Source organism: Pseudochaenichthys georgianus, chromosome 6 (assembly GCF_902827115.2).
Source record: "Pseudochaenichthys georgianus chromosome 6, fPseGeo1.2, whole genome shotgun sequence".
In the NCBI taxonomy this organism is placed as follows: domain Eukaryota; kingdom Metazoa; phylum Chordata; class Actinopteri; order Perciformes; family Channichthyidae; genus Pseudochaenichthys; species Pseudochaenichthys georgianus.
The window spans coordinates 3,417,028-3,432,506 of NC_047508.1; the positions used below are offsets into that span (position 1 = coordinate 3,417,028).

At 43.4% G+C, this 15,479-nt stretch overlaps 1 protein-coding gene across 2 annotated transcripts in view; it reads right to left on the reverse strand.

Moving 5' to 3' along the window:
- smpd3 (sphingomyelin phosphodiesterase 3) overlaps positions 1-15,479 on the reverse strand; it is a 124,121-nt gene that overhangs the window by 53,449 nt on the left and 55,193 nt on the right. The window contains exons 2-5 of one of the 2 annotated variants that reach the window (XM_034084458.1): positions 12,969-13,185; positions 12,477-12,874; positions 1,759-2,004; positions 322-1,273 (exon numbers count right to left, since the gene is read on the reverse strand). In XM_034084458.1, coding sequence (XP_033940349.1) covers positions 322-1,273; positions 1,759-2,004; positions 12,477-12,778 — 1,500 coding nt within the window. In that variant the 5' untranslated portion in view covers positions 12,779-12,874; positions 12,969-13,185. Of the gene's footprint in view, positions 1-321; positions 1,274-1,758; positions 2,005-12,476; positions 12,918-12,968; positions 13,186-15,479 lie in introns of those variants that run through there. The other variant, XM_071203434.1, reaches the window with a different exon arrangement.

Consider the following 15,479-nt stretch of genomic DNA (forward strand, 5'->3'; position numbering starts at 1 on the left):
ATAAAAATATCCCATTAACTTAAATCTGAACAAAATACGCTTTTAACTTAAATTAGTTTTTGGTTGGTGTGAGATTATTTTGAGACAAAAGGTGCCACAGTGAGGCTGCCTAAACATCTACAATTCTAACGGAGAGAGCCAAAGAAGCTTTTTTTCCATTTCCGTTTGTATGCTAAGCTAAGATGAGCATCTTCTGGCTGTGGTGAAGGAGAGGGTCATTGCATTTCTCATCCAACTCCTCCAACACATTTCTAATGGGTGGAATTTGCATTGTGCAACTGTACATAAAAAGCAAGAGGCTGAGAAGGTAACGTTTCTTACCTTGACAAACAGCGCGCCCTTGGCTGCCAGAGCGTCCTCCGCCCTCCCGTTGGGATAGCACTCGAAGCGAGCGTCCAGGATGGGGTACCGGCTGGCCAGCATCAGCCCACTGTTCAGGAACTTGAACCTGGAGCAGCATCCTTTCCAGCCGTAGCGGCCCACATCGCTCAGCACGTAGGGGAAGTAGCGATGCAACTGCCGCCGCAGTTTCGTGGTTGATCCGTGGTCGAACACTTCCTGTAGCGCCAGAAAATCCAAGTTGGCAGGGAAGAAGGCGGAGATCTCGTGGTCGAACGTCTCGTCTCCGTGGCGGTGTTTTCTCCCAGATCGCTTAGAGACTGACGTGCGAGGGACGTGAGAGAGAGTGTTGTTGGAAGATATCCCTACACCGTCACCGCCATGGTAACGGGTGAGGGACTCCCTGGAGGCAGTCATGCTGCCCGTGTCTCCCCCCGCCGGCTCCCCACCCCTGTGGTTCCCTGTCTCAGCCTCCTCCTCCTCCTGAGGGTCTGGCTCTGGGGCGCTGATGCTGATCTGAACCCCTGAGGTGTGAACAGGGCAATCTGAGGAAGGTTTGGTCGGGGTCCCTTCCCCATGCATGGGACAGTCATGATGGCCACTCTGAGGCCCTGTAGTATGCAGGGGGCAGTCTGGACCCTCCCCCAGGGCGTGGACAGGACAGTCTGAGCTGCCGTTGGTCTCTGCGGAGTGGAGCGGGCAGTCCGCCGCCGTGTCCTCTCCCTCTGGGTGCAGGGGGCAGTCAGAGGAACCCTGGTCTCCTGTAGAGGGGTGGACGGGGCAGTCTGGGGCACCTGAGGGGTGGATTGGGCACTCGGTGGGGGGTTCTGTTTCTGTGTCGGCCGGACCGTTGGTGGTGTATGTTTGGTCCGGACGCTGGTCCAGAGAGGAGGTACGGCGGAACCCTGTGGCAAGGCTGCTGAAGGAGACCGCACTGAGGACGGAAGAGAAAGAAAGATTTGTTTGATTGGAATTTATGATCAAAGTAAATGTTTTTAATCTCTTCTTTTACTTTTTATTTATCAGTTTATTTCATTAAACAGATAAACTTTGTTCAGAGTATAAACTCATATTATTTATATAGCATAGATAAATCACAGCTGAGAAAACATGAAAAAGAAGATACAACTGAAATACAAAATATAAAAAAAACTAAAAAAAGACAAACTAACAACTAAGCAGTAACATATTAAAATAAATAAAAGTTACATTAAAACTGATGACCTGACAATACATCGAGTTCATATTTTGTCAAGGGTCGAATAAAACCGAGGGATGATTTCACAAATATTCATACACTCTTACATACACTGTTCATATACATACATACACACTTACTTGTAAACATATACAAATGTATAAATATGATAACAATGTATACTGCTAGGACATAAGTGAAAGCACCCAAACTCTCCAAACCTGATGGAAGTGTTGGTCGGTGAGTCGATGTAGATTTTGATCTGAGGCCGACTGGCCCCGTTGCGGATCCTCTTCCCGACCTCGCGGGCCCTCCGGTGGGTGTCTGACAGATTGTTGAACCTGGCCAAGGAGTCGGGAAGCAGGCACACGTTGGCGCTGCAGAAACAGAAGCTCCGTCCCTGGGGCCTCCATTCCCCGACACCCGCCAGCCCGGCCTGGCCCTGCTCGGCCTGGTGTTTGTCTGGTCTGCACAAGGTAAGCAGCAACATTATATATAAAGTCAAACTGTGAGGAACACAAATCGCTATTAAACTTATTTTAAAAGAATATCTGGATTTTAGAGAAACATGTTTGTTAACTTTTTTTGGGCGGGTCACATAAGTAGATACTCTCATGTCTGTATGCTAAACATGAAGGTTAAGCCAGCAGACATTAGCTTAGTTTAGCATAAAAGACTAAAATGGCCCGATCAGCTTCTCTGGGCTCTAAATATCCCATTTTATTAAAATCACCCTTAGTTTCTGCCTGTAAAGTAACATTAATTAAAACTGCGGTCGCACTTGTGCGCGCAGTGATGAGCGGGCCCTCGCGTCCGTGCGCCTGTCGGGGAGGGTTGCTGGTCCCCCCCCTCAGTCCTCCGAAATGAGCCGTTTGTCATCCCTCTAAATTGTTTACCTGACTTTGCGTTCCTTTGTTTCTGACCAGGAAATCTTAGGCATGTGCGCCAACTGTGTTGGTACCATTTTTCCTGCATCAACCAGGTAGCGATATGCCGACAGAGAAGAATAAACATATTTATAACTAGTTTAGCTAGTTCCAGAGGTAGATGGAATAGCTAAGTGTGTTTGGTCTAACTGTTCGTGTGTGTTTTGCTCAGCTCCGCAGTCCGTCACAGGAACAATTAAAATGTAAACCTCAGACGCAAAGAAGTGCAAGATAACAGATAAATATATAACAACCACAATGTAGATTCAATAATATGAGAGAAGTTGTAGATTAAGTGTCGACAGTATTTCAAATAAAGACAATGCAATGTAATAAGTATATACAGTATATGCAAAATGACAAGTACTATATGGCACACAGATGTAATGTTTTAATTATAAGTCAAAGTATGTAAGGCTGAAGGGACAGCAGTGATGAGCTCTACACGTCTACACTCATACGTCTGTACTGCAGTCAGCGGAGGTTTGGGTGGATGATGTTCCTGAGCGCTGTTCAGGCTTGCTTTTTCCAGGACCTCTGTCCTTCTGATTTGCCGTGCACTTTTCAAAGTAGGGGTCGTTCCCCAGCAGATCCATTTCTCCAGAATTGTGGTAATCACAGAGAAAACAAGAGATCATAATAAAGACATGGTTGCTAAAGCATGATTGAACAATGTAACTGTAAGCCTTATAGACAGAGAAAGTGTTTGTGTGGGGGAGGGGGGGTGTGTTTATTTGTAGGCTTTAGGAGATTTTTCATGAAACCATATGGTGCTTCACTTAATAAATACAAGGGCTGTAGCCTAATATTTATATTTATTATATGCTTTAGGAGCTGTTTGTGTGTGTTGTAGAACGTGTAGGTGTGTGTTGTAGAACGTGTAGGTGTGTCTGTGTGTTTGTGAGCGTTGATGTGGGAGGCAGACAGGCAGGTTTCAGTAGCTTATCTGACATATAAATGGTCCAAAAAGGTATATTCTCCGTTAGCTTACGAGGTCCTCGATTCAGCTAGCAACTAATTTCTTCACAATTTAGCATCACATTGGATATGGGCAGAATTTGTGCTGGATTGGAATTTTTTGGAACATTTCCCTAGGAGGACTTTGCTAAAATGTGCTTAAAATGCATGAGAAACGCACATTTTTCAAAATGGCTGACTTTCTGGGGGGTGGGGCTAATAAAAGCCAATTTGAAATATGTGTGAAATCATAATAGCAATATGTATACAGCGTTTCGTGAATATCGGAATAACTATATCCGAGTAGTTTAGAGTAATTTGCGACATGTAAATCGTCAAAAATGGTGTATTCGCTGTAAGCTTACGACCTCCACGAGTAATTTTTCAAAAATGTGCTCCTCAATTAAGTATCATATGGTATAGGGGCTGAACCTGTCCTGCATTGGAATTTTTCCGATCATTCCCCTATGAGGAGTTCGCAAGAACGTGCGTAAAATGGCTGAAAAACGCACATTTTTCAAAATTGCCGACTTTCTGGGGGGCGGAGCTAATGGAAGGCAATCTGAAATATGTGTGCAATCATAATAGCAATATGTATACAGCCTTTGGTGAATATCGGAATAATTATATCCGAGTAGTTTGGAGTAATTTGCGACATGTAAATGGTCAAAAATGGTGTATTCGCTGTTAGCTTACGACCTCCACGAGTAATTTTTCAAAAATGTGCTCCTCAATTAAGTATCGTATGGGATAGGGGCTAAACCTGTCCTGCATTGGAATTTTTCCGATCATTCCCCTAGGAGGAGTTCGCAAGAACGTGCGTAAAATGGCTGAAAAACGCACGTTTTTCAAAATGGCCGACTTTCTGGGGTGCGGAGCTAATGGAAGGCAATTTGAAATATGTGTGCAATCATAATAGGAATATGTATACAGCGTTTCGTGAATATCGGAATAACCATATCCGAGTAGTTTAGAGTAATTTGCCACATGTAAATCGTCAAAAATGGTGTATTCGCTGTTAGCTTACGACCTCCACGAGTAATTTTTCAAAAATGTGCTCCTCAATTAAGTATCATATGGGATAGGGGCTGAACCTGTCATGCATTGGAATTTTTCCGATCATTCCCCTAGGAGGAGTTCGCAAGAACGTGCGTAAAATGGCTGAAAAACGCACATATTTCAAAATGGCCGACTTTTTGTGGGGCGGGGCTAATGCAATGTATTTACAAATATGTCCGAAATTCCATGAGGAATGTCTGTGCCAAAATTCGTGAAGTTTTGAGAAACTATATGTGACTACCACACAATAGGGGGCGCTAGTGAGCAGTTTTTTTGAAAATGTACGTTTTTTTTTTACATTTTCGAAAAGGTCCTGGGCTCTGACGTGTGTCCCAAGTTTTGCGTCCGAAGCTCATTTTATGCTATCGCAATTTAAAAATAATGTATAGGCCACGCCCACATTCTGAATTTGTTGCGACACTTTGAATCTAAGTTCGTAGTCGCCCCGAGAGTATGTGTAAATAAAAAACAAAAAGATTAGTCCATCCACTCTTGAGTTATAAATTGGTGGTGTTTTTGGCGCCCCCTATAGTCCAAAATGAAAATACTTTGGTGTGCCTATTCCCCAATACAGACTCAACGTTTCCACCAAAAGCTGTGATGTTTGGATACATTGTTGATGAATTATGATCATTTCTTTCTAAGCCCCGCCTTTTTTGTAAGTACGTTTTAATTCATGGCGGAAATATTTATCGTTTGAAGATGCTCATCTCCTAGGGTAATGTGTCTGACCCTCCGGTGATACTGTATACTGAGTTTGGTGTTGAAAAACCAACATTTGAAATTTAAGTGAATATTTAACTGTTTTTAAAATGATGCTAATTTAAAAAAAAATAAAGTAGGCGGAGCTTAGGGTTCTAATGTGATTATATCAAGAGCAGGTCCACCCGGATATGTTCGCAAAATATCAGGTCATTCGGAGTTACGGTGCGACTTTGGGAATTTTTTGCAAATTTTTTTTTTGATAGGTGGCGCTAGTGAGCAGGTTGGAATATTTAACCCATTGACTCCAGAATATCAAAATGTTCACCGGTCCTGGCGTCCGTGCAAAATTATACAACTTTTTCAGCATCCTAAAGGCCTGAAAACAAGGATTCCGGAAATATATAATAATAATAATAATAATTAAAACTGCGGTCGCACTTGTGCGCGCAGTGATGAGCGGGCCCTCGTGTCCGTGCGCCTGTCGGGGAGGGTTGCTGGTCCCCCCCCCTCAGTCCTCCGAAATGAGCCGTTTGTCATCCCTCTAAATTGTTAACCTGACTTTGCGTTCCTTTGTTTCTGACCAGGAAATCTTAGGCATGTGCGCCAGTTCTGTCGGTACCATTTTTCCTGCATCAACCAGTTAGCGATATGCCAACAGTGAAGAATAAACATATTTATAACTAGTTTAGCTAGCTCCAGAGGTAGATGGAATAACTAAGTGTGTTTGGTCTAACTGTTAGTGTGTGTTTTGCTCAGCTCCGTAGTCCGTCACAGCAAACATTTAAATGTAAACCTAAGACGCAAAGAAGTCCAAGATAACAGATACATATAAACAACCATAATGTAGATTCAATGATATGAGAGAAGTTGTAGATTAAGTGTAGACAGTATTTAAAAAAAGACAATGTTAACAGCAATGTAATAAGTATATACAGTATTATGCAAAATGACAAGTACTACATGGCACACAGATGCAATTTTTTAATTATAAGTAAAAGTATGTAAGGCTGAAGTGACAGCAGTGATGAGCATTTAGATTAATGACGGGCATATTTATCGACTGAACATGCTCATTGTCTACAGTAATGTGTCTGACCCTCCACTGATGCTGTATACTAAGTTTGGCGTTGAAAAAGAAAACATGGAAATTTAAGTGAATATTTCACTGTTTTTAACATTATGGTAATTTTAAAAAAATGAAGAGGTTGGAGCTTTGGGACATAATATGTAGAGTAGGTCCAACCGAATAAGTGGGCAAAATGTCAGGTCGTTCGGAGTTACGGTGCCACTTTGTAAAGGTTTCCAAAAATGGAAATGTAGTAGTTTGGATGAATTTGTGACATGTAAATCGTCAAAAATGGTGTATTCGCTGTTAGCTTACGACCTCCACGAGTAATTTTTCAAAAATGTGCTCCTCAATTAAGTATCATATTGGATAGGGGCTGAACCTGTCCTGCATTGGAATTTTTCCGATCATTCCCCTAGGAGGAGTTTGCAAGAACGTGCGTAAAATGGCTGAAAAACGCACATTTTTCAAAATGGCCGACTTTCTGGGGGGCGGGGCTAATGGAAGGCAATTTGAAATATGTGTGCAATCATAATAGCAATATGTATACAGCGTTTCGTGAATATCGGAATAACTATATCCGAGTGGTTTGGAGTAATTTGCGACATGTAAATCGTCAAAAATGGTGTATTCGCTGTTAGCTTACGACCTCCACGAGTAATTTTTCAAATATGTGCTCCTCAATTAAGTATCGTATGGGATAGGGGCTAAACCTGTCCTGCATTGGAATTTTTCCGATCATTCCCCTAGGAGGAGTTCGCAAGAACGTGCGTAAAATGGCTGAAAAACGCACATTTTTCAAAATGGCCGACTTTCTGGGGGGCGGGGCTAATGGAATGTATCTACAAATATGTCCGCAATTCCATGAGTAATGTCTGTGTTAAAATTCGTGAAGTTCTGAGAGTTATATGTGACTACCACACAATAGGGGGCGCTAGTGAGCAGTATTTTTGAAAAATTGCATTTTTTTTTTTACATTCTTGAAAAGGTCGTGGGCTGTGATGCGTGTCCCAAGTTTTGCGTACCAAAACACATTTAAGCACATCGTCATAAAAAAAAAAGTACAGGCCACGCCCACAATTGTCATTCGTTGTGACACTTTAAATATAAGTCCATACTCATCCCCAGAGTATGTCTAAAAAAATATATATATATTTCGTCCATCATTTCACGAGTTATACATTTGTCATGTTTTTGGCGCCCCCTATAGTCCAAAATGGATATTACTTTTTGTGCTTATTCCCCAATACAGACTGAACCTTACCACCAAAATGTGTGTTTTTTTGGTACATTGTTGATGAATTATGAGAATTTCTATCTAGGACCCGCCTTTTTGCGAAAACGTTTAGAGTAATGACGGCCACATTTATCGACTGAACATGCTCATTCCCTACGATAATGTGTCTGACCCTCCGGCGATACTGTATACTGAGTTTGGTGTTGAAAAACCAAAATTGGAAATTTAAGTGAATATTTCACTGTTTTTAACATTATGGTAATTAAAAAAAAATGAAGGAGGTGGAGCTTTCGGGTTCCAGGACATAATATGTAGAGTAGGTCCACCCGAATAAGTGGGCAAAATTTCAGGTAATTCTGAGTTACGGTGCCACTTTGTAAAGGTTTCCAAAAATGGAAATGTAGTAGTTTGGATGAATTTGTGACATGTAAATCGTCAAAAATGGTGTATTTGCTATTAGCTTACGACCTAAATGAGTAATTTTTCAAAAATGTGCTCCTCAATTAAGTATCATATGGGATAGGGGCTGAACCTGTCCTGCATTGGAATTTTTCCGATCATTCCCCTAGGAGGAGTTTGCAAGAACGTGCGTAAAATGGCAGAAAAACGCACATTTTTCAAAATGGCCGACTTTCTGGGGGGCGGGGCTAATGGAAGGCAATTTGAAATATGTGTGCAATCATAATAGCAATATGTATACAGAGTTTCGTGAATATCGGAATAACTATATCCGAGTGGTTTGGAGTAATTTGCGACATGTAAATCGTCAAAAATGGTGTATTCGCTGTTAGCTTACGACCTCCACGAGTAATTTTTCAAAAATGTGCTCCTCAATTAAGTATCGTATGGGATAGGGGCTAAACCTGTCCTGCATTGGAATTTTTCCGATCATTCCCCTAGGAGGAGTTCGCAAGAACGTGCGTAAAATGGCTGAAAAACGCACATGTTTCAAAATGGCAGACTTTCTGGGGGGCGGAGCTAATGAAAGGCAATTTGAAATATGTGTGCAATCATAATAGCAATATGTATACAGCGTTTCGTGAATATCGGAATAACTATATCCGAGTAGTTTAGAGTAATTTGCGACATGTAAATCGTCAACAATGGTGTATTCGCTGTTAGCTTACGACCTCCACGAGTAATTTTTCAAAAATGTGCTCCTCAATTAAGTATAATATGGGATAGGGGCTAAACCTGTCCTGCATTGGAATTTTTCCGATCATTCCCCTAGGAGGAGTTCGCAAGAACGTGAGTAAAATGGCTGAAAAACGCACATATTTCAAAATGGCCGACTTTTTGTGGGGCGGGGCTAATGGAATGTATGTACAAATATATCCGCAATTCCATGAGAAATGTCTGTGCCAAAATTCGTGAAGTTTTGAGAAACTATATGTGACTACCACACAATAGGGGGCGCTAGTGAGCAGTCTTTCTGAAAATGTACGTTTTTTTTTTACATTTTCGAAAAGGTCCTGGGCTCTGACGTGTGTCCCAAGTTTTGCGTCCGAAGCTCATTTTATGCTATCGCAATTTAAAAATAATGTATAGGCCACGCCCACATTCTAAATTTGTTGCGCCACTTTGAATCTAAGTTCGTAGTCGCCCCGAGAGTATGTGTAAACAAAAAACAAAAAGAATAGTCCATCCGCTCTTGAGTTATAAATTGGCGGTGTTTTTGGCGCCCCCTATAGTCCAAAATGAAAATACTTTGGTGTGCCTATTCCCCAAGACAGACTCAACGTTTCCACCAAAATCTGTGATGTTTGGATACATTGTTGATGAATTATGATCATTTCTTTCTAAGCCCCGCCTTTTTGCGAGAACGTTTTAATTCATGGCGGAAATAATTATTTTTTGAATATGCTCATCTCCTAGGGTAATGTGTATGACCCTCCGGCAATACTGTATACGAAGTTTGGTGTTGATAAACAAAAAATTGAAATTTAAGTGAATATTTAAGTGTTTTGAAAATTATGCTAATTTAAAAAAAAATAAAGTAGGCGGAGCTAAAGATTCCATTTGGATTATTTGTAGAGCAGGTCCACCCGGATATGTTTGCAAAATATCAGGTCATTCGGAGTTACGGTGGGACTTTGTGAATTTTTCCAAAATGGAATTGAAATAGGTGGCGCTAGCGAGCAGGTTGGACAATTTGAACTCATTGACTCCAGAATATCAAATTTTTCACCGGTCCTGGCGTCCGTGCAAAATTATACAACTTTTTCAGCATCCTAAAGGCCTGAAAACAAGGATTCCGTAATTATATAATAATAATAATAATACCACGAATAACAATAGGTATCCTTGCACTTCGTGCTAGGACGCCGTTGGGTCCTAGCACTCTCGTGCTCGGGCCCTAATAATACCACGAATAACAATAGGTATCCTTGCACTTCGTGCTAGGACGCCGTTGGGTCCTAGCACATCGTGCTCGGGCCCTAATGATACAAATCGACATGCATACTAATGTGGAATAGTGTTTTCACTAACTTACTTATTCCATAAAAAACACTGCTATTTTGATCTCATATTATGGAAGAATTACACTGAACAAAAATATAAATGCAACACTATTGTTTTTGCTCCCATTTTTCATGAGATGAACTCAAAGATCGAAAACATTTTCTATATACACAACATAACCATTTATCTCAAATATTGTTCACAAATCGGAAAAAATCTGTGATAGTGAGCACTTCTCCTTTGCCGAGATAATCCATCCCACCTCACAGGTGTGGCATATCAAGATGCTGATTAGACAGCATGATTAATGCACAGCTGTGCCTTAGGCTGGCCACAATAAAAGGCCACTCTAAAATGTTCAGTTTTATCACACAGCACAATGCCACAGATGTCGCAAGTTTTGAGGGAGCTTGCAATTGGCATGCTGACAGCAGGAATGTCCACCAGAGCTGTTGCCCGTGAATTGAATGTTCATTTCTCTACCATAAGCCGTCTCCAAAGGCGTTTCACAGAATTTGGCAGTACATCCAACCGGCCTCACAACCACAGACCACGTGTAACCACACCAGCCCAGGACCTCCACATCCAGCATGTTCACCTCCAAGATCGTCTGAGACCAGCCACTCGGACAGCTGCTGCAACAATCGGTTTGCATAACCAAAGAATGTCTGCACAAACTGTCAGAAACCGTCTCAGGGAAGCTCATCTGCATGCTCGTCGTCCTCATCGGGGTCTCGACCTGACTCCGGTTCGTCGTCGTAACCGACTTGAGTGGGCAAATGCTCACATTCGATGGCGTCTGGCACGTTGGAGAGGTGTTCTCATCACGGAAGAATCCCAGTTTTCACTGTTCAGGGCAGATGGCAGACAGCGTGTGTGGCGTCGTGTGGGTGAGCGGTTTTCTGATGTCAATGTTGTGAATCGAGTGGCCCATGGTGGTGGTGGGGTTATGGTATGGGCAGACGTATGTTATGGACGACGAACACAGGTGCATTTTATTGATGGCATTGCGAATAAACAGAGATACCGTGACGAGATCCTGAGGCCCATTGTTGTGCCATTCATCCACGACCATCACCTCATGTTGCAGCATGATAATGCACGGCCCCATGTTGCAAGGATCTGTACACAATTCCTGGAGGCTAAAAACATCCCAGTTATTGCATGGCCAGCATACTCACCGGACATGTCACCCATTGAGCATGTTTGGGATGCTCTGGATCGGCGTATACGACAGCGTGTTCCAGTTAATGCCAATATCCAGCAACTTCGCACAGCCATTGAAGAGGAGTGGACCAACATTCCACAGGCCACAATCAACAACCTGATCAACTCTATGCGAAGGAGATGTGTTGCACTGCGTGAGGCAAATGGTGGTCACACCAGATACTGACTGGTTTTCGGACCCCCCCAGACGCCCCCAATAAAACAAAACTGCACGTTTCAGAGTGGCCTTTTATTGTGGCCAGCCTAAGGCACACCTGTGCAATAATCATGCTGTCTAATCAGCATCTTGATATGCCACACCTGTGAGGTGGGATGGATTATCTCGGCAAAGGAGAAGTGCTCACTATCACAGATTTTTTCAGATTTGTGAACAATATTTGAGAGAAATGGTTATTTTGTGTATATAGAAAATGTTTTAGATCTTTGAGTTCATCTCATGAAAAATGGGAGCAAAAACAAAAGTGTTGCATTTATATTTTTGTTCAGTGTAGTATAAACTTCAGCAATCATCACATCAATGTTGGGACAGCACAGTAGTTACTGGAAACCAACAGAGATAACAAAGGGAATTTCACATTTAACTTAGGATACCACTAGAAAAGCAAGTAACCCAGAGAGAGTGCTGCTCTCCCACAGCTAACAGAGCTTGAACAGTATTTCAAAGTGTGTGGTTATAGTGGGTAGCCATTTTGGTTTGTGTTTGGATAACCAAACGCTCGCTGGAACTGATTGAGCCTGGCAGCTGGAAGCCAGACCCATAAGCAAACTATTTACAGTAGATAATGACTTCATTTTCTGCCTCATCAAATCTCCAAACCTTTGGAACGACTGGTACTGTAGATATAACATGAAGCATGACTCTGCAACTGAATGGCTTATTTTTCACCTCAAATAGATTAGGAAAATCATTGTGAGGCATGGTACAGGAACAAATCGACAATGAATCGAGCTCGCCTGGAAACAGCCCATTTGAAAATTGCGAACGTCAACGGGGATGGCGGGTGGGCGCTAGTATGTTAACCTACATGTACAGTATGCACAGCAATCTTCCAGATAGTTTGACACTACAGTTACACTAGGTGTGTGTTACGCCCATTAGTTTGAGTTATTACTTGTTTTTTAGGAAACCATATTTTTTTATGGAGAACATACCTCACCTAAAGGCCTCAATCTTATCACAAACCCTACTCTCCAATGTATCAATCCCAATTCTTACCACACTGTGTAGTTCCAGTACAAGTGACATTATTTTAAGAAGCTATATGCATAGTACTAATGCTGAAAATTGTTATCACTAACCTGCGGTAGGTGTACAGGTACGGCTGGCGGACGGCCTGCACGGGAGCCCAGATGAAGAAACCCAGTAGGGCGAAGGGCAGGGAGGCGAGGAAGAGGAGCAGGTAAAGGGGCGCGGTGATCAGCACACACAGGGTGAGGAAGGAGCAGGGGTCCTGGGTGCGTTGGCGCTTCTCCAGAGAGGTGGCCACGCAGGAGGCCAGCAGCTGGTCCAGGAGCCAGTAGCAGGGGAACACCAGGCTCCATGACAGGCCATCCAGGAACTGCAGGCAGGCACTGGAGTAAGGGGTGGTGTGGAGGACCATCTCTTCCCTCCTTTCTCTCTCTGTATTTCTCTCCGTCACTTTCTCCACACGCTATGTCCACACCGACATACACGCTCTTAACAAGCGTACACAAATCTGTTGCGGAGATAAAAAATAAACTGAAAATAAATTAAACATAAATCAGACTAAAATGTAGACCCTCCCCCCTACTTGCAGAGAGGTACACTACATGTTTTGTGTGTTTTTGTTCTCTTCTTCACAGGCAAGCTTGTCTCAGTAATACTGCCCCTCCCTCAGCAATTACACCCTCTGCAGGGGGGGTCAAGGAGGGCAGTCTGGAGGTAGGTGGTTTCCATGATGAGAGCGTTTCCGTTGATGATGGATCTATGATTGCGAGGACTCCAATGTGAGGGGGCAGCCATTAAACATCACCCTTTCCCCAGGACCTGGAGAAGGTAAGAGAATAAGGAGGGGGAGGAACAAGTGGCAGGAGATCAGTAATTGGCTTGACATAAGCATAGGAGCAAAATGAACCGTGTATCCAAAATAATCGTATTCTGTTTAGGTGTGTTTGTTTTTTGATGGGTCATCCAGATGTTCAGTAATGCTATTGCCTATCAAACTTAGTTCCTTTAATTAAATGTATTCCTAATGAAGATAAATATCGTACATTATACTGGATCTACAGAATAAAAAAGCAGTCATATTCAATAGCATACAGTTCCATGAAACCCAATGTACACCTTACAACTGAATTTGATAGCTCAATCTGCTAGAATAATTACTCCAATAACTATTCCTAACAGAACCAATGTTGGCCAATATATTTATTATTTATAATATATTGTATTTTAACTTTTTCTTTAAGAAACACTCAATCTTTTTTTTTGTAATCTTTTTTTTATTGAGCTAGGGGCACGAGGCCGCCTCCGCCAACCGAAGGAGGCGCGTCAGCCGAAGGAGGTGCGCCAACCAAAGGAGGGACGCCAACCGAAGGAGGGGGGGGGGGGGGGGGGGGGGGCGTGATGAAGCTTGGCCCATGGGGGGGGGGCCATGATGAAGCTTGGCCCAGGCTGAAGGGCCAAGCTTCATCATGCCCCTAACGGTAGCTAGCCGATACACTTTAGAGGACAGCCTGTTTCTAGTCCTTCTATTGGGGGGAGCACACATAGCCATCGCTCCCTCAAGTCGCCGGGAACGGCTGAATTGATCTGGAGGAGGATGTGACAAGGAGAGGTGTCTGTTGGCTGCTGCCAGACGTTCCACCTCAGTGATTCTAGCCACTCTGAGCGCCCGAGGCATGCAGCTACAGCTCATGCAGGCGTTTACCGTGAGAACCTCCCTCAGATGCTCGAATTTCGTCCCCATTGACCGCCAGAGGCGGCCGAGGCAGGAGGGGCAGCGGTCGTGGCCGTCCTCGGGCTCAAGAGAAGACATACAGGCGCTACATGGATGAACCATTCTGTAGGTAGCCAGATGCAGCGTAGCCGGGAGCGGGTGCGGGAACACAGCCTTCACCAGCTACCTGCTTAATGGAAAGAGTAGAGTGTTGCTGCTACTCGCCGAACAGAAAGAGGGATGTAATTACACCCACGTTACCGGCAGAGGGAGCGGGAGCGAGAGCACTGCCTTCACCTGGCTGGATTAATAAACACGGCAGTTCAGCGTCTACCAGGAGCGGGGGCGAGAACACTGCCGGCTGAGTTAGAGACGAATGCCGTAGACCGTAGTTACAGTCGTAACTATGGCCAGAACTTACACAGCATAGAACCGTAGTTACAGTAGTAACTATGGCCAGTACTTACATGGCTTAGTACCGTAGTTACAGTAGTAACTATGGCCAGTACTTACACAGCATAGAGCCGTAGTTACGGTATTGACTATGGCCAGTACTTGCACGGCTTGGAACCGTAGTTACAGTAGTAACGATGGCCAGTACTTACCGCTTAAACCCGTAGTTACAGTAGTAACTATGGCCAGTACTTACACAGCCTAGAGCCGTAGTTACGGTATTGAATATGGCCAGTACTTACACGGCTTGGAACCGTAGTTACAGTAGTAATTATGGCCAGTACTTACGGCTTAGAACCTTAGTTACAGTAGTAACTGTGGCCGGTGCCTAAAAGTGCCCACTAGACAATATAATATTGGGAGGATGAAATCCTCCTTAAGGGCCATACATGCAGAGCACACAGCACACACAGTGAAGATTGTTCTCTGCATATTGTCATAGTGCTAGGAGTCTAGTACTAGGAGCAGTAAATACAACGATATAGCGCTACTGCAATCAAACCCTATGTTACCGGGAGCGGGAGCACTGCCCTGAGTTAAGTAATAGTAATAGTTAAGCTCAACAGCAAGATGTTAGCCAAGCGGCTGCTGCTAACAATCAAGCGACCAAGTCAGAACACAAATGTTAAGACCAGATAATAGCTTCTAAGAAATAGAAAGTACTTACCTTACTCTCTGCATCTAAACGAAAAACGGGTTTAAAGTATGACACTCTGGGCTTTCCATAGTAAATTGAATGAGGGACACAGCCAAAGCTGGGACTCAAATGCTAATATAGGTCGGGCACAATGCCACAAGCAGAACTTTCGAAAGAGCATAAGGGCAACTTTATGGGAGAGGAAGCGGGAACACTGTCGTCACCAGAAAGTCTAAGCCAAACAAAAAATAAGATGGCAATCAGGACAACTTGGCTGGGAGAGGGTGCAGGGACACAGCCATCACCAGCAAC